This window comes from Micromys minutus (genome assembly GCF_963924665.1).
Source record: "Micromys minutus genome assembly, chromosome: 12".
In the NCBI taxonomy this organism is placed as follows: domain Eukaryota; kingdom Metazoa; phylum Chordata; class Mammalia; order Rodentia; family Muridae; genus Micromys; species Micromys minutus.
The window spans coordinates 5,692,524-5,718,646 of NC_137981.1; the positions used below are offsets into that span (position 1 = coordinate 5,692,524).

General features: G+C 38.8%; 1 protein-coding gene across 1 annotated transcript in view; it reads right to left on the reverse strand.

Moving 5' to 3' along the window:
* Nucleotides 1–26,123, reverse strand: part of LOC308427790 (cadherin-related family member 3-like) — a gene marked incomplete at both ends in the record, with an annotated part of 69,212 nt that overhangs the window by 35,111 nt on the left and 7,978 nt on the right. The window contains 2 exons of the mRNA XM_080926010.1: nt 22,291–22,379; nt 25,263–25,434. Coding sequence (XP_080782136.1) covers nt 22,291–22,379; nt 25,263–25,434 — 261 coding nt within the window. The remainder of the gene's footprint in view (nt 1–22,290; nt 22,380–25,262; nt 25,435–26,123) is intronic.

Consider the following 26,123-nt stretch of genomic DNA (forward strand, 5'->3'; position numbering starts at 1 on the left):
AAAAAATATTAAAAAGAAATATTCCTAAATAAGTCCACTTATCCATAATCTTAGTTTTTCACTACCTCTGGAGGGTGATGGGGTAGAAGGGAGGTTGAAGCATTTAAAACCCATCATTAAAAATAGGATTCAAAAAATTAAAGTTACAATGCGTGTTGGTGTTATTCTATTTCACAAACAGAAAACCCAAGGGTTGAAAAATTCCAGTGGATTGCCTTGACCAGCTTCCCTAAGACCAGTTCCTGCCCAGTGAATCAGGTGAGCAAGGGTTCCTAATACAGGTGAGAATCAATTTATAGAAAAGGCCAGGAGCATAAAAGAAAAGTCTACAAGAGCCTTAATATCAGGAATTAATTGTACCAAGTGCTACTGACTTAATTATTGTGCATACCCAGGATAATTTAATAGAGAAAATTAAACCCAGAAGGACTGCAAAGCAGACTAAAAATCATTTGGAGAAATTAGTGACCTTTACATTGATTGATTTTCTGATGAATCACCATATTCTGACTAATTTCAATTCCTCCCTCCCATGCCTATCCATCTAAATAAGATTGAGCTGATTGTTGTTGCTTCTGTAGGATAATGTGGAGTATTAGCATGCCAGAATGGCAGGCAAATTCATCACATACACACTTTTATGGCAAACACGGGAGTAATGAGGCCTGATTCATAAGGGAATGACAATAGGATGACTAAAAATTAAATGACCTAAGGGCCTCACCACTATCTGCTTATATACAAATATGCATGACTTTTTAAAAGACGCCCACATTTCTGTGTCTAGCTACTCAAAATCTGCAATTTCAAATTTAAGTGTTACACTGGTGTCAACAGTTTTTTCAAACACTATACATCGAAAAGTTGTGTTTCACATGGTTGATTTTTTACAAAACAAATTATTCTTCAAAAAATATCTTGATGGGTACTGATGTTCAGGGAAAGCTGAAAATGGTGGTTGCTAAGCAGCGAGAGCAATCACTAGGTAGCCACCTAAATGAAGAATGTCTACAACAGGAAATCATACTAAAAGGTGAAAAATTAATTCTCTGGGATTAGGCAGATCATATTCATTGTCCTTGGCAGGTTCAAGTCCTGGGGACAGATTATAGGACATGAGGGAATGCAGCACAGGGACGTGAGTCTTCAGTTTACCTAAACAGACTTACTCAGATTCCACTTCATTCCCTTCTTGAGAGGCTCATGACTATTCATTCTCAAGGTAGCTTGTGGATTATAAATGTCAGATGTAAAAGTTCAGAGAGTTAAAGGTTTAAATGCTTCCAGATCAGGGTCACAGGATGAATCTTTTTACACCCTGACTACCAGTCAAACAGTGATTACAAACACTGTGAGTAGATCAGACACAGGTTGTAATAACAGAACAAGGCAAGTGAGAAAGCAACCGAACAAGTTAACTGTGGCTAGAGTGAAAAGGGGGTGGTAAATGATCCTCATGGAGAACAACTACCACTAAAGACTTCTTGTGACTTTGTTCTCAAGGTAGCCCAGAAATTAGATATCAGACCCAAAGTTCAAAACAGTGAGAGATTTCAATGCTTCCCAAGCAGGTCACTCATAGATACGCATACACACACACACAGATACACACACACACACACACACACACACACACACACACAGACACACACACACACACACACACACAGAGAGAGAGAGACAGACATATGTAGGTTTTGTTACTTACAGTGGGGAAAGGAGCAATTCTTTTTTCAGACACCATAGACTGTCAAATAAAATCTCAGTGCCATGTGTTTTCAAGATGTTAGTCAATGAGGGATCTTGCAGAACCTGCAAACATTATGGGCCATTGCCCCTCTTCTTTATTATTATGAAAAGCTTCATGGAAAGGCTTTGCTACTAGAGACACCACAGGTCACAGGACATGGGGAAATAAAGATGGCACGTACCTGAAAGCCTCATCCCTGTGAGGTACCTTTGATGGTGGTGGAAGGTACTATTCAGGTTCATGGGAGAGAAAGGTAACTAATAATCTCACTCAACCAACCAGAGCTCCCAGTGACTAAACCACTATACAAAGGGTACACATGGACAGACCCATGGCTTCGGCCGCACATGTAGCAGAAAATGGCCTTGTTGGCCAATAATGAGAAGAGACACCCTTGATCCTGCCAAGGCTCGATGCCCCAGTGTAGGGAAATGTCAGGGCAGGGAGGTGGGAGGGGTGGGTAGGTGGGTAAACACCCTCATAAAAGCAGGGGAGGGATATGGGATAGAAGTATGGAGGGGAATCCAGGAAAAGGGATAACATCTAAAATGTAAATAAAATATAACCAATTTAAAAAAAAAACTCCCTTTAAAAAAACAATACAAAGAATTTAAAAAAATAAAAGCTGGTTATTTGAGAAAATAAACAAGATAAATAAACTCTTAGCTAAACTAACCAGAGGGCACAGAGATAGTAGCCAAATTTAAAAAATCAGAAATGAAAAAAGAAACATAACAGAAACTAAGGAAATTCAAAACATTATCAGATCCTACTACAAAAGCCTATACTCAACAAAACTGAAAAATTTGGATAAAATGGAAAATTTTCTAGAAAGATACTAGGTACCAAAGTTAAATAAGGATCAGATAAACCATCTAAACAGTCCCATAACCCCTAAAGAAATAGAAACAGTCATCAAAAGCCTCCCAAACAATAAAAGTCCAGGAACAGATGGGTTTAGTGCAGAATTCCATCAGACCTTCAAAAAAGGCCTAATACTAATACTCTCCAAACTATTCTACAAAATAGAAACAGAAGAAACATTACCCAACCCCTTCTATGAAGCCATAATTATACTTATACCTAATCCACACAAAGACCCAATAAAGAAAGAGAACTTCAAACCAATATCCTTTATAAACATCAGTGCAAAAATATTCAATACAATTCTCAAAATCTGAATCCAAGAACACATCAGAATGATCATTTATCATGATCAAGTAGGTTTCATCCCAGAGATGAAGATATTACTCAATATATGAAAATCCATCATCACAATCTACTATATTAACAAACTTAAAGAAAAAATGATCATCTCATTAGATGCTGAGAAAGCATTTGACAAAATTCAACACCCTTCCATTATAAAAGTCTTGGAAAGATCAGAAATTCAAGACCCATACCTAAACATAGTAAGAGCAATATACAGCAAACCAGTAGCCAACATCAAACTAAGTTCAGGAAAACTTGAAGCAAGCCCACTAAAATCAGGGACTAGACAAGGCTGCCCACTCTCCCCCTACCTACCTACTCAATATAGTACTTGAACTCCTAGCCAGAGCAATTAGACAACAAAAGGAGGTCAAAGGAATACAAATTGGAAATAAAGAAGTCAAAATATCACTTTGCAGATAATATGACAGTATTCTTAAGTGACTCCAAAAATTCCACCAGAGAACTCCTACAGCTGATAGATAACTTCAGCCAAGTGTCTGAATATAAAATCAATTCAAAAACTCAGTAGCCTTCCTTTACTCAAAGAATAAACAGGCTGAGAAAGAAATTAGAGAAACAACACCCTTCACAATAGTCAAAAATAATATAAAATACCTTGGTGTGACCCTAACCAAGCAAGTAAAAGATCTGTATGACAAGAACTTCAGGTCTCTGAAAAAAGAAATTGAAGAAGATCTCAAGAGATGAAAATATCTCTCATGCTTATAGATTGGCAGGATTAATATAGTAAAAATGGCCATCTTGCCAAAAGTAATCTACAGATACAATGTAATCCCCATCAAAATTCCAACTTAATTCTTCATAAAGTTAGAAAGAGCAATTTGCAAATTCATTTGGAGGAGAGGCCCTTGGTCCTGTGAACACTTGATGACCCAATGTAGGGGATTTTCAGGACAGGGAGATGGGAGAGAGTGGGTGGGTAGCTGAGGGAGTACTCTCTTGGGGTGGATGGGATAGGGGGATTCCAGAGGGGAAATCGGAAAAGGGGTTAATATTTGAAATGTAAGTAAATATCCAAAAATCTATATTCTTTTATATTGGGGTAAATGGTCTCTCAATATCTTTTAGGTCCAGTTGGTTTATAATATGTTAGATCTGTTTATCTTGTTTGAGTTTTGTGTGAATGAATTGTCTGTAGAGTAACATACCGAAGTCTCCCACTATCATTTTTGAGGGTCAATATATGATGCATGCTATCGTAGCATAATTTTATGAAGTTTTTTGCCCTTTTGTTTGGTACATAAATGTTAAAAGTTACTAAACACTCTTCGTGGATTTTTCCTTTGATTAGTAATGTTCTGCAAGTCTTTTGAATAGTTTTGCTTTGAAGTCTATTTCTATAGATATTAAAATGACTACACCAGTTTGCTTCTTAGGTACATTGGTACATTTTTCCATCCTTCTACCCTGAAGTGATGTTTATCTGTTATGTTAATATGTGTTTCTTGGATGAAGCAAAATGATGGGTCCTGTTTTCATATCTATTCTTTTAGCTTGTGTCTTTATATTAATAAATGCAACCATTTATGGCAAGAGTTATTAATTGGCAGTGCCTATTGATTTTCAACATTTTGTTATTGTGGTATGGGTTTTTTCCCTCTTCTTTTGACTTGCTTATCTAATATTGTTTATTTCTTTTTTCTTGGGTGTGGTTATATACTTTAGGTTGAAATTTTCTTTTTAGTACTGTCCCATAGCATTAAGTCCAGGCTTCTGTTGTTCTTTGAGTATATATTATGACATTTTGTTTTGGATTTTTAGGGGCTTCCTGTGTGGGCATATGTGTGTGTGTACATCTATATGTATTTTCTTGTTTTGTTTTGGAGGGCTCTTTTTTGTTTGGTTGTTTTGTTATACTTCAATTAGTTTGTTTTTGATTTCTCCCATTTTCTTTTATTATTTTTCCTTAGATAAATGTTTTAGTTTGTTTTGTTAACAAGAGATAAGAGTAGGAGGAAAAACCATAACCACAATATATTGTATGAAAAGATGTATTTTCAGTAAATGAAGAAGAAGAATGCATGGTATTGAAAAGGAATCTTCGTTGAGAGACCAAGGAAGAATTAGAAGGAAGAGAATGGAAGTGGATTGGATCAAAATACATTAAATGTATGTGTGAGATAGAGAACATAGAAAGAGGAAAACCAAGATTGCTGATTTTATAATTTGATGTGAACATTAGGTGACATTTGTAGAGTAACCTCTTACAATCAATCAGTGATGTCCAGCCTTTTGACACTGTGACATGACAGTGTACTCTGAAAATGAGGTGAACCTCATTCACAAGAATCCTGGTCTCCATGCATCACCCAGGCTATAAATTAGACACACAAAGCTAACCTTTTATATGTATCATCTAGTTTAATCCTCATTATAACTGTGAAATAAGTATTAATAGTAACTATTTTATGATTAAATAAATTAAGTTACAGAGAAATTATAGAACTTGCCTAGGGACACAAAACCAAAAAGTAGAAATTCCAAATTCTAACATAAACTGTAAATTCAGAACATGCTGATGTTCTGAGGTACTGTTTCTTACTTGATAGACTAGCCAAAGAAAGTATTTTCTGATGAAAGATCAGTACACACAAGATTTCAATAGGCTGGCTTCGAACTTGTGATATTCTTGCTCCAGTCTAATGAGCATGGCAGCTAAAGATACGTGCCTCCTTGTCCAACTTTCCTGAGCATTGTCTGAAACGGGAGCTTTACATTTACGCTTGAAAATCATGGGACTTTACAAGTATCATTTTCTTTCCCCTGGAGTACACTCAATTTATAAACAATAGCAATGGTTTTCCAGTATGTGCTGAGTTACATAAGCGCCTTCTTCTCAATGCTTCTTGGAACTCCCCATGTATTATTCCTATAACTAGCTAAATTGGAGACTCTGGTATAAATCATCTCTTGTTTGGTATCTAGACCTGGTATATGTGTCGGGAGTCCCCAGAAACAGATCCTGAGAATGAAAGGTTATGTGAGTGATTTGGTACCTCTCTGAAAACTGGGAAGCACAAAAGAAGGGAGAACTCAAGCCAGAGTCCATGAGAGGCAAGGCACACTTCCCACAGTGCCTGGGACTGTCCCCATCTGAGGACAAAGGTAAAACTTTTCCATGGTGAAGAGCTAACACAGGGATATGTAAATTTCTGGGTGTTTTCTACTGTTATAACCATAAAACTACCTCATAGCATTTTTCTTCTGACTAATGAAAACTAATTCTATCATGATCAGAGAGTGGAGTCGAAACACAGAAAAGTGGTAGAAGGTATCCAAAGAGATTGAGAGGAGCAGAGTCCCTGTCCAGTAGGACCCTGGCTCTTCCTTTATTACAGAATCAGAAATCCCACTTGAAGTAGGGTTAGCTATAACATTTTGAAACAAATTACTTTATATGTAATTAACATTTATGTCTGTCCTGTGTTCTCTAGAACTATGGTGGGGGAAGACTTTGTTTTACCTTGAAATTGTTTGTAACGGTAATAATTAGTGTGAATTGTCAGCTTGTCAGAATCCAGGACTCATCCAGAAGATGCCTTGATTGTATTAGTCAGGGTGGGAAGATGATACCATTCCTTCTGCAGGGAACCTGGGCTAAATGGGAAAAAAAGGCAGCATGCATACATTTACTGTTCTCTTGACTTCCCTGCCATGACGGCAAACTGGTATTATAAGCTAAAATAAACCCTTTCTCCCTTAAGTTGCTTTTGTCAGTGTGTTTTGTCATAGCAACAAGAAAACAAAAATCAAAAACAAACAACAACAATAAAAACTAAGATGGAGACACACCTGAAGCATTGTATAGAGAAAAAGTTAGCCCCATTGAAAGGAGTTGCCATGTTCAATTACTGATGCCTCCTGTCAACAAGTGAAAAGGCATCCTAAAATAATCAGGGAGTGATTGTGTGCAAGCTGCCTTTAGAATGCCTGGGGAGATCTATCCAGTGCCTGTGCCTACTGCCAGGGGTTCCATTGGCCTTAGAGATGTGGTACCTATACTGGTTAACACAGTCCACTGGGTCCTATTGTTGCAATTACCATACTGGGGAAGGATCATACTAGTCCCTAGTTGTCTCATAAATTGTCCTCAGGAATACCTAAAAGAAGGAAAGAAAGAGAGAAGGAAAGGGGAACAAGAAGGAGAGGGTGAAAGAGAGAGAGAGAGAGAGAGAGAGAGAGAGAGAGAGAGAGAGAGAAATCCTCCTAAAGGTAATCATTCAGAACTGGATGGTTTTGTTTGTCTCATTTTCTTGGTCCTCCCATACAGTGTTGACTTTAAACAGGCCAATCACTAGTGAATGTTCATTTGCTGTGTATGAATAGACTTAAATTATTATTCCACCTTTTGCAGGTAAATCGTTGTCAGATCTTCATTTTCCTTCACTTCACAAAGCCTGCAGATAGTCACACTCAGGCAACTGTTGTAAGATATTATAAGATAAAAGCTCTAATTCATAGAAACATCATCAGAATCTATACATTTGCAATTGACAGGACAAACGTAATCATTTATTGTTGAGTTGTTTGGTGTTTATTAAGCCATGGTGCATCTGCTGGCTATACCGTGTTACAAACTGCCATCTTGTGGAGGATGCTACAAAATGTGCAGTTGTGAAGTAAACACTGAGCCAAAAATGTATTAAGAACATGATTATGGCTTTCTCCAATCATCTGCCTTTCATATCGTGAATTAAAGATTTTTTTCAAGCTAATTAAAGCTTTTCCTAAAATCAGTTTCCTCAAATCACATAGTTATTTCAAGCAAAATTGTGTTTTAGGTTGAATAATTCAGATAATTGTCTCCATTCTCAAATTTATTTGGCTATGATAGTCGTACACTAAGTATTTCATCACATAGCAGAACTTCCTGAGGATACTTTATTATGTGACTGTCTCCGTTCCACCTCCACTCCACCTCTCAATATCTTCAGATCACAAGAAAACAAGTTCTAAATTGCCATTAGGTACTGAGTACAACTTAAAAATTCATTTTTTCAGTGATTTTGTAAACATTTCCTGAAAGTCTACCAGGAATAAAGAACAAGGCCTGTGCCTCTGTCTTTGAAATGAAAACAAACACAGCCAATCAATAAGCAAAAATATTGATTCTCTATAGCACCGCAAATCAACAAGTCATTCCTTTAGTATGTGTGGCATGATTTGAATAATGAACGTTCCCCATAGATTCATGTATTTGATCCCCAGTTGCTGACACAGCTTGAAGGGGTTATGGAATCTTTAGGAGACAGAACATCTCAGGAGGCTTTAGGGTCTTACTAAAGGTCTTACTTTGACCTACTTCTTGGGTGTGAATACAATCTGACCAACCACATTCCTGTTCCTGCCACTGTGTGTCATTCCCACATGGAGCATTAATAAACCACTGGAACCATGAGCCACAATGAACTCCCTCTTTGTCAAGTTGCTCTTGGCCATGGTATTTTATCTCAACAACATCAAAATAGATAATATGCTATGTTGATTGGCACAATAAGTGTGAGCAGATTTGTATCGACAGGTACCATCCAAGTAAATAGCAAACTATTTGTGTTGGTTTTCTTTTGTCTGATTGGCTGATAGTTTTGAACAGGTAAATTATTGCCAAATCTTCATTTTTCTATGAGTAACCCTAAATTACAGATTCTTACATAGTAACCCTTGGGATACTTGTCCCCCGCCCCCAACATTTTCTCTCTTAACCCTCACAACATAAATTCTGAAGGAGATTCCAAGACACTTCCTGTTCCCAACAATATGGCTTCCCTGATTCCTCGGTGGCAATAACCAGTTAATTCTAAAACTTCCAAGATACTATTGAAAGCAGAAGCATCAGTGTACACTTTGTACCTCCGTCCACACAGTATATTAAATTGCGTATCATCACACGTTCACCAACCAATTCTCATTACCAGGACAATTGTTCAATCCACCAGAATCCCCCAGTGTGCCCCTTGGGAATTCAGGTTTTTATCCAGAGACACCCCTCTTCTCTGAATGTTCCTTTCATTTTTTTATTTCTCTGTAGCCATGAAGAACTCTCCCTCACTTAGATGTCGTCTCCAGCATCCTCAAAGTTCCAGTATTTCCTAGCATCACGTCTCTCTGCCTACTTTTCTGAGGAAAATTGAAGGAGTTCGCAAGTCAACAGAAACCCTATCTATTTAAGATTATCGTTTCAGTTTTAAAGCTCTGAGATAATTCCCTGTGTGGTTGCTTAGCTCCTCCCCTCTCAGCACTTGGCAGCGTGTGATAAACTGAAGAAGTGTGGTTCCTCCTGCTGCTGGTTTACCTCTATGTGACAAGGCATGTTTTCTTCATTTTCTGTGTACGCTTTCTTTTTAGTAGATTCCTTTGTGCCTGTTAGTATCTAGTAAATAACTCTTAGAAAGAAAGAGAAAATACCTATGGTGACTCGGGAAAAGTTTGTACCTGTCCATTTTTATGGTGCTCCTTCTCCCTGCCTTTGCCCATTGCCCCAGCCCTCACGATAGCCATTATTACCATCCTCCCTTTTCTTGTTATTATTCTCTGCCCATTCCTGATGTGGTGGTATGAACATGCTTGGTCCAGGGAGTGGCATTATTGGAGGTGTGGCTTGTTGGAGTGAGTGTGGCCTTGTTAGAGTGGGTGTGGCTTGTTGGAATAGGTGTGGCTTGTTGGAGTAGGTGTGGCTTGTTGGAGGAAGTGTGTCACTGTGGGCATGGGCTTTGAGACCCTCCTCCTAGCTGCCTGGAAGCCAATCTTTTCCTATTTACCTTATGAACAATTCGTAGCTCCTCCACAACCATGCTTCCTGCCTTGATGATAATGGACTAAACCTCTAAACCTGTAAGCCAGCCCCAATAAAAGGTTGTCCTTTATAAAAGTTGCCTTGGTCAGGACGTTCCTTCATAGCAATTAAAACCCCAACTAAGACATCTGGATTATCTCCTTCACCATAGACTATACATTTTTTCCAAAATGAAAGTTTCTCTTTTGGCTCCACACTTTCCCCCAGCTACTGTTCCATTTGTCTGCTCTACGTCTCAAGAAAAGTATTTGGGACGTATTCTGCGGCTTGTTCCTTTCTCCCCCCGCCAGCCCCCGTAGGGTGACCCCATCACACTTTCATTCCCACTACTCTGCTGACCAAAATAACTTAGTGAGATAGCTCCTCTGGACTATCAATTTAGAATTACCTTGGAAACGGTGCCTGTAAGGGTGTCTTCAGGCCAGGTTAACTGATATCAGAAGACCCACCTTAAACTTAGGCGAGGGAGATAATTTCACTGGATAAAAAGGCTATTCAGGTGGCTCAGAGGATAAAGATGTTTGCCACCAACTGTGCCGTCCTAAGTTTGATACCTGAAACCCACATGAAAAAAGAAAACTTTCAGATGTTGTTCTCTCACCTCCAACACATGCACTGTAGCACATGCACAGGCACACGTGCAAACACACACCAAGTAAAGAAGCTTAGTGCTAAATCCTTTTACTCTTCCTGGGACTTGACCTGTCTAGGACAGCAAGAGAATTTTTTAAAGAGACAGATGGACACCCTGTCCACCAGAGAAGCTAGGATTGGGTGGGCTGTGCTGCACAGTGGAGATGTTGGTAATAATTGTTCCAGTTGTTCAGCTTTTTCCATTTTTCTGTATGCTCAAATTTTTCATGATGGAATATATTGGGAAAATCTATAAAATCAAGTAATTTCCTACCAGTCCAACTGTCAACATCCTAGACTAAGTCTTCCTCTCTCGTGACATAGTGCCGCCGCTTCACATGGGTTCCTCGTTGCACTTTTGTCTTGTAGAGTTCTTTTCCATCCACACAGACGCTTTCTGGTTATTTTTATGTAAACCATATTGTGCATTCCCCCATACAAACAATCTCACAGCAGTCAGAGGAAACTGTGAAGTCCTTTCTTGTGTTTGAGAGGGCTCCCATGAACCTACGTCAGCAGTGCCCTCCCACTCACCCTCACAGTACAGTCATGATGATGTGCTTTAGGGTCTGAACCATGCTAATCTGCTGCTTCTTGGGGATTTTTGCTATCTTTGTCTGCAATCGAATATTGAATAAACAGATTTGCTGCTTGGCTGTTGTCATCTTTCTTCCCTACTCGGTGAAGTTCATGGATTTAAATGTCTTATACATACTGTACTCAATCGTGCAGTCTTGGCACCTAGACCAATTTATTCAGGACAAGTATTTTCATACCTACCTATACAATAAAAAACTTGAGAATGCAGAAGTGTCTCAACCATGTTTTGTATCAAATAACTTTTCAAAAGTTTTGAAAGCTATGGTTGATTTCAAAACATTTGAAGCTCTTGAAAAAGATCTCCTTTTAAGGCCTTTTCTGATATTTTATTTAAGTACATCATAGACACCAAGATACTGTGATCAGTAAGATGCACTTAATCCCTGCTTTTATGGGTCTTGTAACTTCATGAAAGTCATTTTCAATTGACAATATTAGTTAAGGCTATGAAAAGGCAGAAAAAGGTGATTTATTTTTGATGGAGTTCTACAGACTAAAGGGTAAAAGTTTTGAATCGTTTATAGTCTATAATTGTATCTTTAATTTTTTCAAACCCTATTTTGATGGTAGTTTTTAAATGCTTTAAGCTCCCTTTTAGCCTACCACCCACCAGAGGTAGTGGGAAAGAAAAAATATGGGGGGGTAAGGGGCAGGACGTGGACCTTTAAGAAAGGTTCTTTGGAACAGCTCCCTTCAGTGTTGTCTAGAAATCAGCAGTTCAGTTCTCATGTTAGCAGGCAGTGGCAACACAATCCACTCGCGGACACTTTGTTTGGTAGAGCTGGGATAGCAAACACAAGTCAGCAGTGGTGGCACTACCTAGCAGAGACAGCCAGGCCTCAAGCTCCAGTCAGCAGGAGAGACCAGGAAGAATACCAGGAGAAGTTCACGGCTGTGCCTCACTCGGGGAGGCTAAGATCAGAGAAGAAGCAAGACTCACAAGCATCGCACGGCCAGCTCTATAAGCAAGGCAAATTAGCACCAGTCACCTATCCATCAAGTCTTTTTTAGACCCTGCAAACATCACTTGTCCTCCATGGGCCTTGCTTCAGCACCCGAGTCTGTTTCAGCTGACATCACTCTTCCAAGGACCCTGAGTCCACCAAAGCAAGAAACTACCGCACATCACCAGAAAATTTTTGACAAATTTCTCTCCATGGAGTCCCAACAAATGTAGCTCAACTACCAAAGGTAAGGTGGACCAATACATGTATTGTTGGCAAAGAACCCTTCATCACATGTTCTTTCACATGCTTGATTTAGCAGAACATCCTCTCCTACGTCTGCTTCAGTGAAACCTTCCTTCATGAATCTGCCTTAGTCTTTGACCTGTGTCCACTTCTGCTACACATTCCTTCATGTGTTTGCCCCAGCAAAACACCTTCCAATACAACTGACTTTCCAAGGAACCCTTGCATTTCCACTTCATATAATAATTTCTGAAGAGCAAATGACAGTCTAGGGTTGTTTTTATTGGGGATTTCCTGTGCTTCATTCTTTTTCTCTTTAGAGGCAAGGGTCTTGTTAATGTGGCCCATACTGATTTTGAATTTCAGATGCTTCAATAAAACAATAAAATCACAGACTTGAGGCACTATGCCCAAATCTCAGAGATAGCCTTAATATTTGTCAACATAGAAATAATGGAGAGTTTGAAACATTAAAATTATAAATCTGTTTGTCTATACTGAGCAAAGTAAATCAAGATTCAGTGAGTGCTGTTGAATCGGTCAATATGAAAGCATCAAGGAAACGATAGTTTCTCTATTAAATTCTGTACAGTCACAACAGACTCTGTGAGAGGTAAAGACACTAAGGGAGAGGTCGTGGTAGTTGCTTGCAGTATAGCAAAAGGAAAAGACTACGAAAAACAGGTAGTTCAAAGCTTGTTCACCTTACTCCTCCTCTACTCCAAATAAGTTAGTATAGGCAAAGGGTTTTCAGAACAAGAGAGAAACTCAGGGCTTAGACATGAAACCCAGCACCAAGCCCATTTTAACAATGGTCAAAGCACTATGTCTACCATCCATCATTGAACCTTGGTGGCTCACAGAGAGGACACTGGATCTGCCCTGAAACCAAGCAAACACTTATGCCTCAGTATGTCAGTCTTGCACTTGGCCTTGCATTTAGTTAGTGCTACTGGTATCTCACCATATATCTAAGACCATGGGACACTGCAGCTATGACATTCAGATATGGCACAGCTTAACATCATCCTAGACTACAAAGGACAGTCACCAAATACTACCCAAACCTTGAGCAGCATTACATGGTTCAAGACCCCTTTTTCTAGAAGTTAGACTGAGAACTAAATGCAGAATTTGACGCTGAAACTTACTACTTGACTAGTGAAATCTAATACTGAGAAGATCCTAATGGCCTATCTTCAGGCCTACTAATGGAGCATCTAAAACAGATCCAAAGTCAATGGGAGACATATAGTCTTAGCATGTCAGACTTCCATTCTAGCTAGCAACACTTGAAGTTGGTTGCAGCAATCTTGAAGCCCACCCCAGCAGTAGAAAGCTGCTAACAGCATAGAACCTGGCCCTAATAAAGTGCTATGCTAGTTTATCTCAGGGTGAGGTACAGCTTGGTGCATTGGTGGTCATAACTATAACCCAGGAGCCTGGGGCTGGTGTGCCCAAATGTATTCTGCCCAGAGGCATACAGACTCACAGGCCAGTAAAGTAGATGATGAATCTGGAACTGCTCTGGCCTCAGGAAGAGGCTTGTGAAACAGAGTGATAAACCAACAGAGTATTTAGGATAAACCTGAGCTTAGAGTGTCTGCCAATTCTGAACGTTGTGATGAAAACTTCACTATAATGAGGATCTTGTGGTTTACACAGTGTGCCTTCATTTAATACTACTTCCCATATGAGTTCTTTGTTAAGTCAACTTCCCTCTTTTTCAGTCTTCGTTGCTTTCCAGTTGCAGTCCCACGAATCTCAAGGTAAATCATGTGACCTAGTCTTTAGCCAGTTCTTATGTAATGTTCTGTCATCCTCCATCAATGAGGAAGGGATGAGCTCATGAGCCAGTTATAGCCATGGTGATGGATGAAGATCTTGGCACAGAAGATTTTATGGGTCAACCCCCATTACCGTTCTTTGGCCTTGATTCCCATCAACTACCTTTCTTTTCTGTTTTCCTTCCTTCCTTCCTTTTTTCCTTTTTAAGGCAGGGTTTCTCTGTATAGCTCTAGCTGTCTTAGAATGTATTCTGTATGAATACAAAAATTGTGGTACATTTACACAATGGAGTACAACTCAGCTATCAGAAACAATGACTTTATGACATTCTTAAGAAAATGGATGCATCTAGAGAATATCATCCTGAGTGAGATAACCCAGTCACAAAAGAACAGACATAATATGCAGTCACTGATAGTGGGATGCTAACCCCAGAGGCTCGGACTGCCCCAGAAACAACTCACAGACTATATGAAGTTCAAAAAAAGAAAAAAGAAAAAAAAAAGAAAAAACCATTATGCTTAATCCTTACACACCAAGAAAACTTTGACTAATTCCAGGTTACATCTGGTTTTACATGTACTTTATGCTCATTGTAACTAGTAAGATCTTAATGCATACTATCAAACCTTTAAAAAAAAAAACAAGCACTGACAAAAATGCATTTGTATACTTTTATGCAAAAATGCTTAAAATTTGTACATTTATCTTTGTTTTTTAAAATAAAGTTGTTCAATTTTAAAAAAAAGAATGTAAATCAGGCTGACCTAGAACTCAGAGGTTTGCCTGCCTCTGTCTCCCAAGGGCTAAGATTAAAGGTATGTGCCGGGACAGATGGCCATCCATCAACTACTTCTAAAAAGACAGGGTAGAGTTTGTATGTTCTGGAGTAAGCATCAATCTGTTCATATGAAAACTTGAATCCCCTGTGTCTGAAATCCAGTCTGTACATCTGGATATTCCAAGAGCTACAGCCACAGATCTTATTTGTTTCAAGTTTTCTATGAATTACAGATATAAGAATCTAAACGTAGTCTTTGAAAATCTAAGGTCCATGTAAGAAATCGATCCTATTTGCTAATTTTGACTGAAATGCAAGAATGGAAATGATAAAACCTCATACTTCCAACAGTTGACTACATTCAACCAATGTGATGTGTTTTCCCTTAACGAAACAGAAAAACTGAAAATGTAGATACTATTCAAAGGAAATGGCCCTCTCTTTTTCAAAAACGGTTATACTTTAGAATAATCCATTCAAGCAGAATTGTAAAGGGAAATTTACATATTCTACTTTCTAATGCAACAACCTCATCTTTTTCTCCCCTTTAATGTTTGTTTTACAGCTGTGTTATAAAATAGCAGCGTGTAATTAAAATCTTCAGATCCATAATTAAATGCTTGGCTACAGTGTAATTGTTGAGTCTTTTGATGACTCCATCGCTAATTATGCCCCTTAGAAATTCCAAATATCACTTTCCCATAAAAATCTGATCATTGTCAGCTTTCAGTCAATACACTTGAAAATAAAATAAACAGAAAATAAACAGAAAATATTGTTTATTTGCACATATAATCTGCAGGCTACATTGAGTCATCACATTTAGCAAAGAGGCTAAAGTAATAAAGATATAGAAGTAGACTTTCAGCAACCACAGTATAGTGTGGCTCTTTTAATGCCTATAATGAATCAAACTTTCAGAAAATGTTGCTTATTTGGGACTTTTGAGTCTCTCCAATAAATTATTAGAACTAAAGCAAACTACTTCCTAATATTTGAAAGAAAATAAAAGCATATAGAATTCCTGCCTCTCTCTCTCTCTCTCTCTCTCTCTCTCTCTCTCTCTCTCTCTCTCTCTCTCTCTCTCTGTGTGTGTGTGTGTGTGTGTGTGTGTGTGTGTGTGTGTGTATGTGTGTGTGTGTGTGTGTGTGTGTGTGTGTGTGTGTGTGTGTGTGTGTTTATCTACCTACTGAGGTTTGTCACTTGACCTGGGTGTCCTGAATTAGTTAAAACTTACTATGAAAAGAGCACCATCACATGCCAATATTGTCACTCTCTGCCCTTACTGTCTGAGAATCCGGACCTATTTTCACCCAAAGCTCATTGGCTGTTTCTATAAACACACCAGGCAGGACACATTACTCAGTCAGTTAACCTTTGGGCCATAAATTTATTTCACCATAAAGAAGGGCAACGGCCCAATAAATGTCAAAGAGAGTATTCTCTCTCACCTTTCTTATTCCACGGCATTTTTATAGTTCTAAAAAATTTTAAGTGGAATAAAATTGACAGTGTGCTCAGACGTTGAAACTAAATTTTGATATAACTACCAAGAAAGGTAAATGCTGATCCCAAGGTCTCATGGGCGGAGGTGGGAGGTTTGTGGGGTGAGGAAGGTGTGTGGCATAGACTATCAGGGTGCCGCTGAAGAAAACTAGTGAGGTATCTGGATAATCTCCAACTCCACAGAGAGGAGTAGTGTCAATCTCAAGTGACAGCCAACAACCATCACCATCTGTTGCCCCCAGCCTTGTGACTGTGATACATGAAGAGAGGAGGGATCTCTATGGCAATTTTTAATCATCCCATGATGAAATATCAAGATGTCCAGGGCTTGTTCTAATGAACATGACTTAGTTGCGAGCCAACTTTGGCTAAGCATCTTCATCCTCACCTGAGTCGGTGTTAGAAGGTGTATCTTTTCTCTATGCTTTTGTTTTTAACCAATACAAGTTTTTAATATTTAAGATAGGTCTCATGTAGACACCATATAGATGAGTCCTTATTCTTATTAATTAACCCTGGCAATCTCTTCGCAGCTTTATGTAACTTGAATTACTATCTAAAATTGTCATAATCATTTTCCGTGAGTTATATTTGCTCTTCTTTGTCCTTTATTGTTTTCCCTATTTCCCACAGCTTTATTTCCTCGCCTCATATGTCAGTTGCAACCTCTGAATTTTCAGGGCACAATTCGAATCATCTACATGTAGCCATTAACAACACTGTATTGTTTTATAGGTGGTGCACGCAACACAACTCAGCATTTATAATTCTTCTCCTGTAGTCTGGAATATCTATCAGCTCTCATTTTAAACTTTCCATATTCTCTAAGTCCTGATGCCTTGTCACTACAAAACGTATTTTTTGTCAATGAAAAATGGGAAATACTTACATTTAGGACCTTCTTTAATGCAGAGCCATGTTTCTCTCCTCCTTATGAGCCTCCATGTATGAGGATGTTTTAGCACTTTATGAAAGGTAGATGTGTGAGTAATGAATGTCTGTTTTTGTTGATTTTAAGAAATCATTTCTAGTCTTTAAAACTTAACATAGATACATGTTTTATAGGAAGTGTATTTTATATAGGTATATTTTAAGGTATTCAACTTGATGACTTGATATAATTTCACTGGATATAAAGTTCTTGTCTGTCCTGTTTTTTTCTTAAAACTTTTAAAATACTTCATTTCAGACTTTCTTTGCTTGCACGATTTTGTTTTAATCTTTTCCAAAACACATTTTTATTAATTATTTGGGTGTTTTATACAATGCACACAAATCACACTCATTGCCCATTCCTCCCTGGTCCATCCTCCTACCCTTTTGTTCCCCTCTCCCCCACAAAAAACTACAAAGTCCAATTTCTGTTACCCATATAGTCACTGGAGCATGGTCAAACTCCAAGCAGCCAGCCCCTTAAAGAACCCTAGTGCCAACAAGAAGCCCGTGGTCCTGCCAAGGCTCGATGCCCCGGTGTAGGAGAATGTCAGGGCAGAGAGGTAGGAGGGGCTGGATGGATGAAGGGGTGCCCTCATAGAAGCAGGAGGAGGGAAGATGAGCTAGGGGGGTTATCTAGGGAAAACCGGAAAAGGGGATAACATTTGAAATGTAAATAAAATATATCCAATTAAAAAAAGAGAAAAACAAATAAAGAACCCTGGTGCTCTCTTCCAAGCCATCAACTGTGAAGTTTCACACTCCAGCATCTTTAGCAGTTTTTAAGAACTCTCTTCAAAAGCTTCCTGTTTGGACTAATTTGTTCTGGGAGTTTCTGGGCAGGGGAAGGATTGTCACAGATGCCTTCAGTGTCTTTCATTCGCAGGTGTGAGTCATCAATACCACTGCCCATAGCAGCTGGAGGCAGAATGGATCATAACTTCCACATGGTTTGAGGTGGTAGCACAGATCATGGACATCAACATGGGTCCTAGCAGAAGCGTGAACCACAGGCATCAACACGGCCTCTGGTGGCCTCAACAATCATAGATTTAAACATAAGTGCCAGCAGCAGTGTGGGCCATGGGCATCCACACAGCCCCTGCCAGCCACACTATCTGCATGTTTTTGAATGAGAAATCGGCTCTAATTTTTATCTTCATTTGTCGATAGATAAGGTGAGGGGTCTCCTCAACACCATCATTATTTTGTTCTTTGCTTTTTGAAGCTTTTTTGAAGTATGTGTATATATGTATATATATATATATATATGTGTGTGTGTGTGTGTGTGTGTGTGTGTGTGTGTGTATTATTCATGTATATACATAAACATATGGAAATATGTATGCGTATTCCAAATGAAAAAACTTCATCAAAATCTCCCTTCTCTCATCTGGAAAGATAAGCCTTGTGTGTGGACAAGGACTTGAGATTTTTTTTTTTTTTTTGAGTTTTATTTATAAGATAATCCTCTTTTCTCTGCTGGCCACATAAGATGCTCTTTCTTGGTATCCACAGTGACAATCTGGTAGAATCCTTGATTTAAAATCTTTGAAAATATGTTCCTGCCAAAATAGTTCAGTTTTTCACTCTGTAATTCACTCAGCCTCTAATAATTCATGAGTTGACCATGAAGCTTTGTACTTTTAGACCAGGTAGGCTGAGCTAAGCTGTGATATTCCATATTCCCTAGTCCCTCCAAGTCTGGGGATAACAGTTTGCCCAGATGAGCAAGAGAAAAATGCTGATATTGTTGTTATTACTGTTGGTGTTCAGATCTCCTAATTATAAAGTTGAGCAGTCCAATCTTTTCTGTTTTGAAGAATATCTACTGTACCATAATGTCAGATCACCTTATCAACCCTAAGCAAGGATGAAGATGCAGGAAGAAGCCAAGAAATGGAGTTCATCTGTGCCTGAATGTGGATGAAATGCAGTCTCACTGCATTAATATTTGGTCTGCAAACTGTCCTCACCCAAAGTTTCATCTTTCATCATTATAACAGTGCTGGTAAGTGGTCACATTATGTCTGTTTTTAGAGTAAGACAAAATATAAACTGTCTGCTTTGTGAAGTACCAATTAAACATTATACAGCATAATAACACATGATACATTTTCAAGTACCATGGACAAATGAAGATTCAGTACACAAACAGACCTCTATTTTAAAAGTCCTGTGAACATTTTATACACTGTACACTGTGAATTTTTTTAATGTAGTTAACATCCCTAAGATCTTTCATTTCTCTCATGGCTCATGTGATAGAACTCATACATTATGAAATATGCTTTGGGTGTGGCTGCTTCAGTCCTACTTAGAAAGAGAAACAAAATAGTCATGGGATGTAGAGGGAGGAAGGGGAGGGAAAAGGAGTCAGGGTCAGGTCTGGGAGGAAACAGGAGAGATATAGAGAGTCAGGAAATTGAACAGAGGTGTGTAGCAGTCCGGGATGGGAAATGGGGTTAGCCAACAGAAAGTGCCAGATGGCAGGAAAATAAGAGGCTCCTAGAACCCAACTAGGATGACATTAGCTGTCATGCCCAACAAGAGGAGAAAGCACCTGTAGAGACTATATCCAGAGATTAGGCATGGTCTAACAGTTCAGGGATGGGGCCACCCACCCATCTCAAAAATGCTAACCCAGAATTGTTCCTCTCTAAAGGAAATGCAAGGACAAAGAGTGGAACAGAGACCAAAGAAAAGGCCATCCAGAAACTTCCCCACCTGGGGATCCAGCCCATCTGCAGACACCAAACCCAGACACTATTGCTGATACCAAAAAGCACTTGCTGGCAGGATCCTGATATAGCTGTCTCCTGACAGGCTTTGCCATAACCTGACCAATACACATGCAGATGCTTGCAGCCAACCATTGGACTGGGCATGGGGACCCCAATTGAGGAAGAACTGAGGGAGCTGAAGAGGTTTGCAACCCCATAGGAAGAACAGCAATATCAACCAACCAGACTCCCCCAGAGCTCCCAGGGTCTAAACCACCAACCAAAGAATACACATGGGGGTACCTATGGCCCCAGATGCATATGTAGCAGATAATTATTTTATCTGGCATCAATGGGAAGGGAAGCCCTTGATCCTGTGAAGACTGGATGCTCTAGCTTAGGGGAATGCTGGGGGGTATGTAGAGTAGGTGGTTAAGGGAGCACCCTCATAGAATCAAGGGGAAGGGAGATGGGCTAGGGGGTTTGCGGAGGGGAATCTAGGAAGCAGGGGATAACATTTGAAATGAAAATAAATAAAATAACCAATAAAAAAAGAAATACATTTTGGGAACTGTTTGTGGTCTAAGAAACAAGATTTAGAGACATGCATTTGCTATTTATTCATTAGGTTATAGCATGGAAAATGACAGCATCTCCTTTAATGATATCATAGCGATTCCATCATATAAACACATGCCTATCGAGATAGTTATTGATGTCATTGTCATTATCATTATTGGTAAGGCCTCAAAAGAGTGGCAAACTTCTCCACATTAGAGCCAATTTAACTCTGAGTCAAAATAAAGGTTCAAGCAAATGAAGGGAGGCTATCCAGTCATAGTGTTGAAATAGCACATCTGGTCTGATCTAGTGTGTCAGAGGATGTGTGTAGGAGTGTGTCTAAATAGAAGTTTCCACAGCCTATGTCACTACTGAAATGCCATTCCCTGTTTGGTAAAATTCACAAAGAACATTACATAGGCCTTCCAAATGGGTCCCCCAAACCAATTCTCTTCTGAGAAAAATATAGGGCCAGGGCCAGAAGTGTTTAATCTGTATGAGCAAGCTACTGGGAGTCCATCATTTGAAATGAGTTACTTGTGTTAATTGGCTAGCAAGACATTTAGATTGCATGTTAGAATTACAACTAAAACCTATTGAACTGTCACATATTTATTTTCCATACTAAAATGTCAGCATTGTGGGTGAGCTATCATGAAGAACCCCAAGGAAGCAATTGCTGTGTGCTATCTGATTTCTGTGTGGTACAGTTGCTAGGTACTGGATTTAATGCTATAATCTGGAATGTGTTCATTTGGAGCAATATGCATGATTAGGTTGCTTAATTGCATGTTGCAAAGGAAACTGTGACCTTTCCAGTCCCATCCTGGAGGTGGCATTGCGCTTGGAGGAGGAAGAGACAAATGTATGTGGGGGATCTCAACAGCAACCATAGTGTTCCATGTAATTTAAAAGCCATGTGGACACTTTCCCAGATGCGAGTGGCCATCTACTGCATAAATACAATTGTGTAAGACTCAGTTGACTTGAAGAAGAGTTCAACCACTCACAAATATCAAAAATACAGTAGCAATATGAACAAGCCTCTCATTTTTAGCCAGTTATGAAAAGAGATACAAGATTAAAAATTTAAAACATGTTATTCTTGCCTATTGACCCAAGAGTCAAAAGCATCCTGGCTTAGTGCCACAATCATTTCATATGGCTTCAAAAATTAAAACAATATTATAAATCCTGCTGTTTACAAAATGTTTCACATTTTAAAACTACTTCCACATTCTTTGTGGTGTTTGATTATAATAAGAGAGCCATACAAGAGAAGATAAAGCAGTCATGTGGCATTTCCACAATTTGACAGTTAAAATAGAAAAGCAGATGGATAAGTAACCTTCATTGGTGACGTCAGACCATAAGCGGAAGCCTTTTGATTCCAAGTTTCTTTCCTGTCTAAGATATATGAGGTCTGAGGACAAGACCTAACATTATGAATTACACATTAATCTCAGAATACTGGATTTGTTTTTCTACCATATGTGCAGCCAAGATACCTAACAATGAAATAAAATATCTCAACATCTTTTCTTTAATAGTATTTTAGGGGTAGGCTAAGTCTGCCTACAGAGAACCGGTTGCACTAGAACAGAAACAATTACCTAGAAATTCAATTCAATTTTAAATTCAATCATTTTCACTTGAAATATCCTGATAATTAAGGCAAAAGTACATTTTGGACTTAATTGGAGAATATAAATCCTTTGTTTTATGTCTTTATATACAAGTACAATCACATATAAACTACCAAGCACTGATATCTTTTATTCCAAAAGACAAATTACCTCCAACATAGCACCCTCTGGGTCCTTGGCCGCTGCTCTGTAAATGATGGTGCCGTGGGCAGTGTCCTCCGTGATGTAAATCTCAGTAACTGCCCAAAAATGTACAATAGGTGTCAGTGTGCGGGTCTCACCAATACTAACCCAAAGCTCCTCGTTCAGTTATGTGTGAGTAAAGCATAAGAGGGAGTGGGGTGATCAAAATTCTTCATGTACAAGTATGATATCTTATGATGAAAACCATTATTATCTATAATTAATACATGATAAGAAGTGTCTTAAAGAGCTGTAGTCAGTACAGATGTTTTATATATAGTGATTTCGGTGAAGCTAGTCATGGCAACAGTGATGGTGGTAGACAACATTGTATTATCTATCCTCAGCCATGCATACAGGAAAAACATTTATTATCTTTAATAACAGCAATAGTAAACAACTTTAATACTTACTGATAGCTAAGCACTTAACAACACTGATGGCTTTTATCACTCTAGTTCTACTGAGATTCAAAAATCACTAATGAGTCCAAAATTATAGAACCACTCCAGGAGCGTTTTTTCAATGTTTCCTCCTTAAGTTTTTCTAGTCCCATTCATATATGTTGGAAGTATGCTAGGAGCTACAATCATGGCCTTACACATGCTAAAGACATGTTTTTTCACTGAGCCACACGCCCAGCTGTTACATGTTTTAGGACAGTCATAGTAATTGGAAGATTCAAACTTACAAGTCATTGGGGGAGTAGAATAAAAAGGCTTGAAAATGTGAGACCCTTGCATGCAGAAGGGAACATCATACCTATTGCTGTCCCATTTTATGAAGAAAGTGGTCCTTCTGGATACCAAAAAAGTCTTCAAGGTCTAGTTAGACCATAGCCACACAGACCTACATTTTAACACACAACCCTTGTTGGATTTAACCACAAGCAGTTTGACTGTTTGAGAAGTCAAAAGAATATGATTTGACCTTGAATCTATGTAAGGCTTCATCGTATGTGTGGGGAACAGAAAGAAGAGACATTAACATCTATAGAGCACTGATCGTGTGCACACATTATTTGGCACTTCTTTTTTAGTGTTTATTTATTTACTTTATGTACATGAGTACACTGTAGCTGTCTTCAGACACACCAGAAGAGGGCATCGGAACCCATTACAGATGGTTGTGAGCCACCATGTGGTTGCTGGGAATTGAACTCATGATCTCTGGAAGAGCAGACAGTTCCCTTAACCACAAAACCATCTCTCCAGCCCTATTTGGCACTTCTAAACACTGTATGTATTGTGCTGGATAGTTTTATGTTGAGGGGGGAACATCAATTGAGAAAAAGTCTCCATTAGTGCTAATGTAGGGAATTTTCTTAATTGATGATTTATGGGGAAGGACCCAGATCATTGTAGGTGGTTCCATCTCCGGGCTGGTGTCCTAGGTTCTATAAGAAAGCAGGATGTGCAAGCCATTCGGAACAAGCCAGTAAATAGCACCGTTCCTCGGTTCTACATCAGCTCCTGCCTCCAGTTTTCTGCCCTGCCTGAGATTTGGCCCAGGCTTCCTTCAATGATAGACTAAAATGCAGAAATATAAGCCAAATAAATTCTTTCCTCCTCGACTAGCTTTTGGTCATAGTGTTTTATCACAGTAATAGTAGCCCTAACTAAGACATGCATCAAGGTAAGACTGACATCTCAGCTGGATTGGTAATTTTATTAGTCACTACATAAGGAGGATAGATTTGTTTGGATCGGTCATTTTATGGAAAGAAAGGATGAGAGCAGAAGGATCTATAGCAATGAACGTGTGCAGAAAAAACACTTCACCTCCTCATTTCTCCATTAACAGAAAATAGAGAAAAGTTGGGAAGTAAACCTTAAGACCCACTCTCAAGTGTTCTGCCTCGTCCAACAAAACTCCACCTCTTAGTGTTCCTTATGACCTCCAAAACCAGTGCCAGCGGCTGGGGACCATTGCTGAAACACATGAATCTGTGGGAACAGTTCCTATCTAAAATGTAGCAATGAGGAGACAGGTTCACACAAGACAAGTAACTCATTCCAGTTGGTAGCAATACCTACATTTGAACTATTTTGTTTTAGCTGAATACTACAGATTTTTCCACAAGTAAGAATTAAGTATTTGACTTTATAGAATGAGAAAGAGTCAAGAGCGAGGCAAAGAGCCACCTACAAGGTGGGAGAAGGAAGAACAAAAGAGACCTCACCAGGTCTCAGGAATATATTCTATCTCAGGAATATATTCCAGACACATTTAAAAGATCGATTTTAGAACACTGTGATGAAACACATACGTGGGTCATTTTCAATACTGAGAAAATTACTTCAGTCTGTTTTCTGTGCAGTGGGACTAAGGGAATAAAAGAACTTCCCTCCAGTGCTGTGAATGTTAAACAAGCAATCCACTTAAAGCTTTTAAGATAGTTCCTGGGCTGGAGATATGGCTCAATAGTTAAGAGCACTGACTGCTCTTCCTAAGGTCCTGAGTTCAAATCCCAGCAACCACATGCTGGCTCACAACCATCTGTGATGGGATCTGGATGCCCTCTATTGGTGTGTCTGAAGACAGCTACAGTGTACTTATATATAATAAATAAATAAATCTTAAAAAATAAAGACAGTACCTAGACATAGTCAGGGCCCAATACATATCAGCTAGTGTCTCTCTCTCTCTCTCTCTCTCTCTCTCTCTGTGTGTGTGTGTGTGTGTGTGTGTGTGTGTGTGTGTGTGTGTGTGTGAACATGTATGGTGTTCAGGGGACAACTTTCAGGAATCAGTTCTCTACTTGTACTGTTGGTTCCAATGGTCACATCTGGACATTGGGTTTACATTACAAATCCATTCAGCTGCGGAGCCATTACACCAGCCCTTATAGCCAGAACCTCATGAAAGCACCTAAGACATAGAGCATAGGACTACATCTGTGTCCTCAGGCTTCCTTTCTCCCATACAAACCATGGTACCTTGATTTTTCTGGGCAAGTGACCCAGTGAAGACCGGAGGCTCATTCACATCTTCAATCTGGACAAAAATGGTCTGGAATGCTGTTGCCCCGAGGTTGTCTTTGGCGTGTATTGTCAAAGAATAGAGTGCTACCACCTCAAAGTCCAGCTTGGGTACTCCAGTGAAAAGTAACTAAAATGTTAGAAAGGGCACAATGACAGAAGGTCAAATGGTTGGCTTCAAAGAAGAAAGAATAAAGATATATATATATATATATATATATATATATATATATATATATATATATGTATGTATATGTGTATATATATATACATATATATATATATATATATATATATATATATATATATATATATATATATAAAGCCCTAAATAAAGCAGAGCATGCCCTTTTTACTGTACTGTAAGTAAAAGCAGGTCTTCACTTGCAGGCATGTTTTTATGCTATGATGCTATCTCATAATCAAGCTTCTTTTAATGCTATTTAGAACTAATCTATAGTAATTTTTACTTGTTTGATTATTTATTTATTTGGTTTAAGTTTGGTCTTTTTTTGTTTTAGTTCATTAGTTGGTTAGTTAGTATGAGACATGGTCTCATATTACAGCCCAGGTAGACCTATTGCTCAATTCGTAAAGCAAGACAGACTTAAATACACAGCAATCCTCTGTTCCAACCTCTCACGTACTAGGATTACAACTGGGAGCCACCACACAGACAATTTGGTTTTATTTTGATACATGTACTCCAGGTTGCTGAAACTCATGATTCTACATCCTCGACTCTTAGTATTGGGATTAAAGGTATGTGCTTCCACAGCTAGTGTAGTAGAGATATCATTTTAATAGTGTGGCCTCATT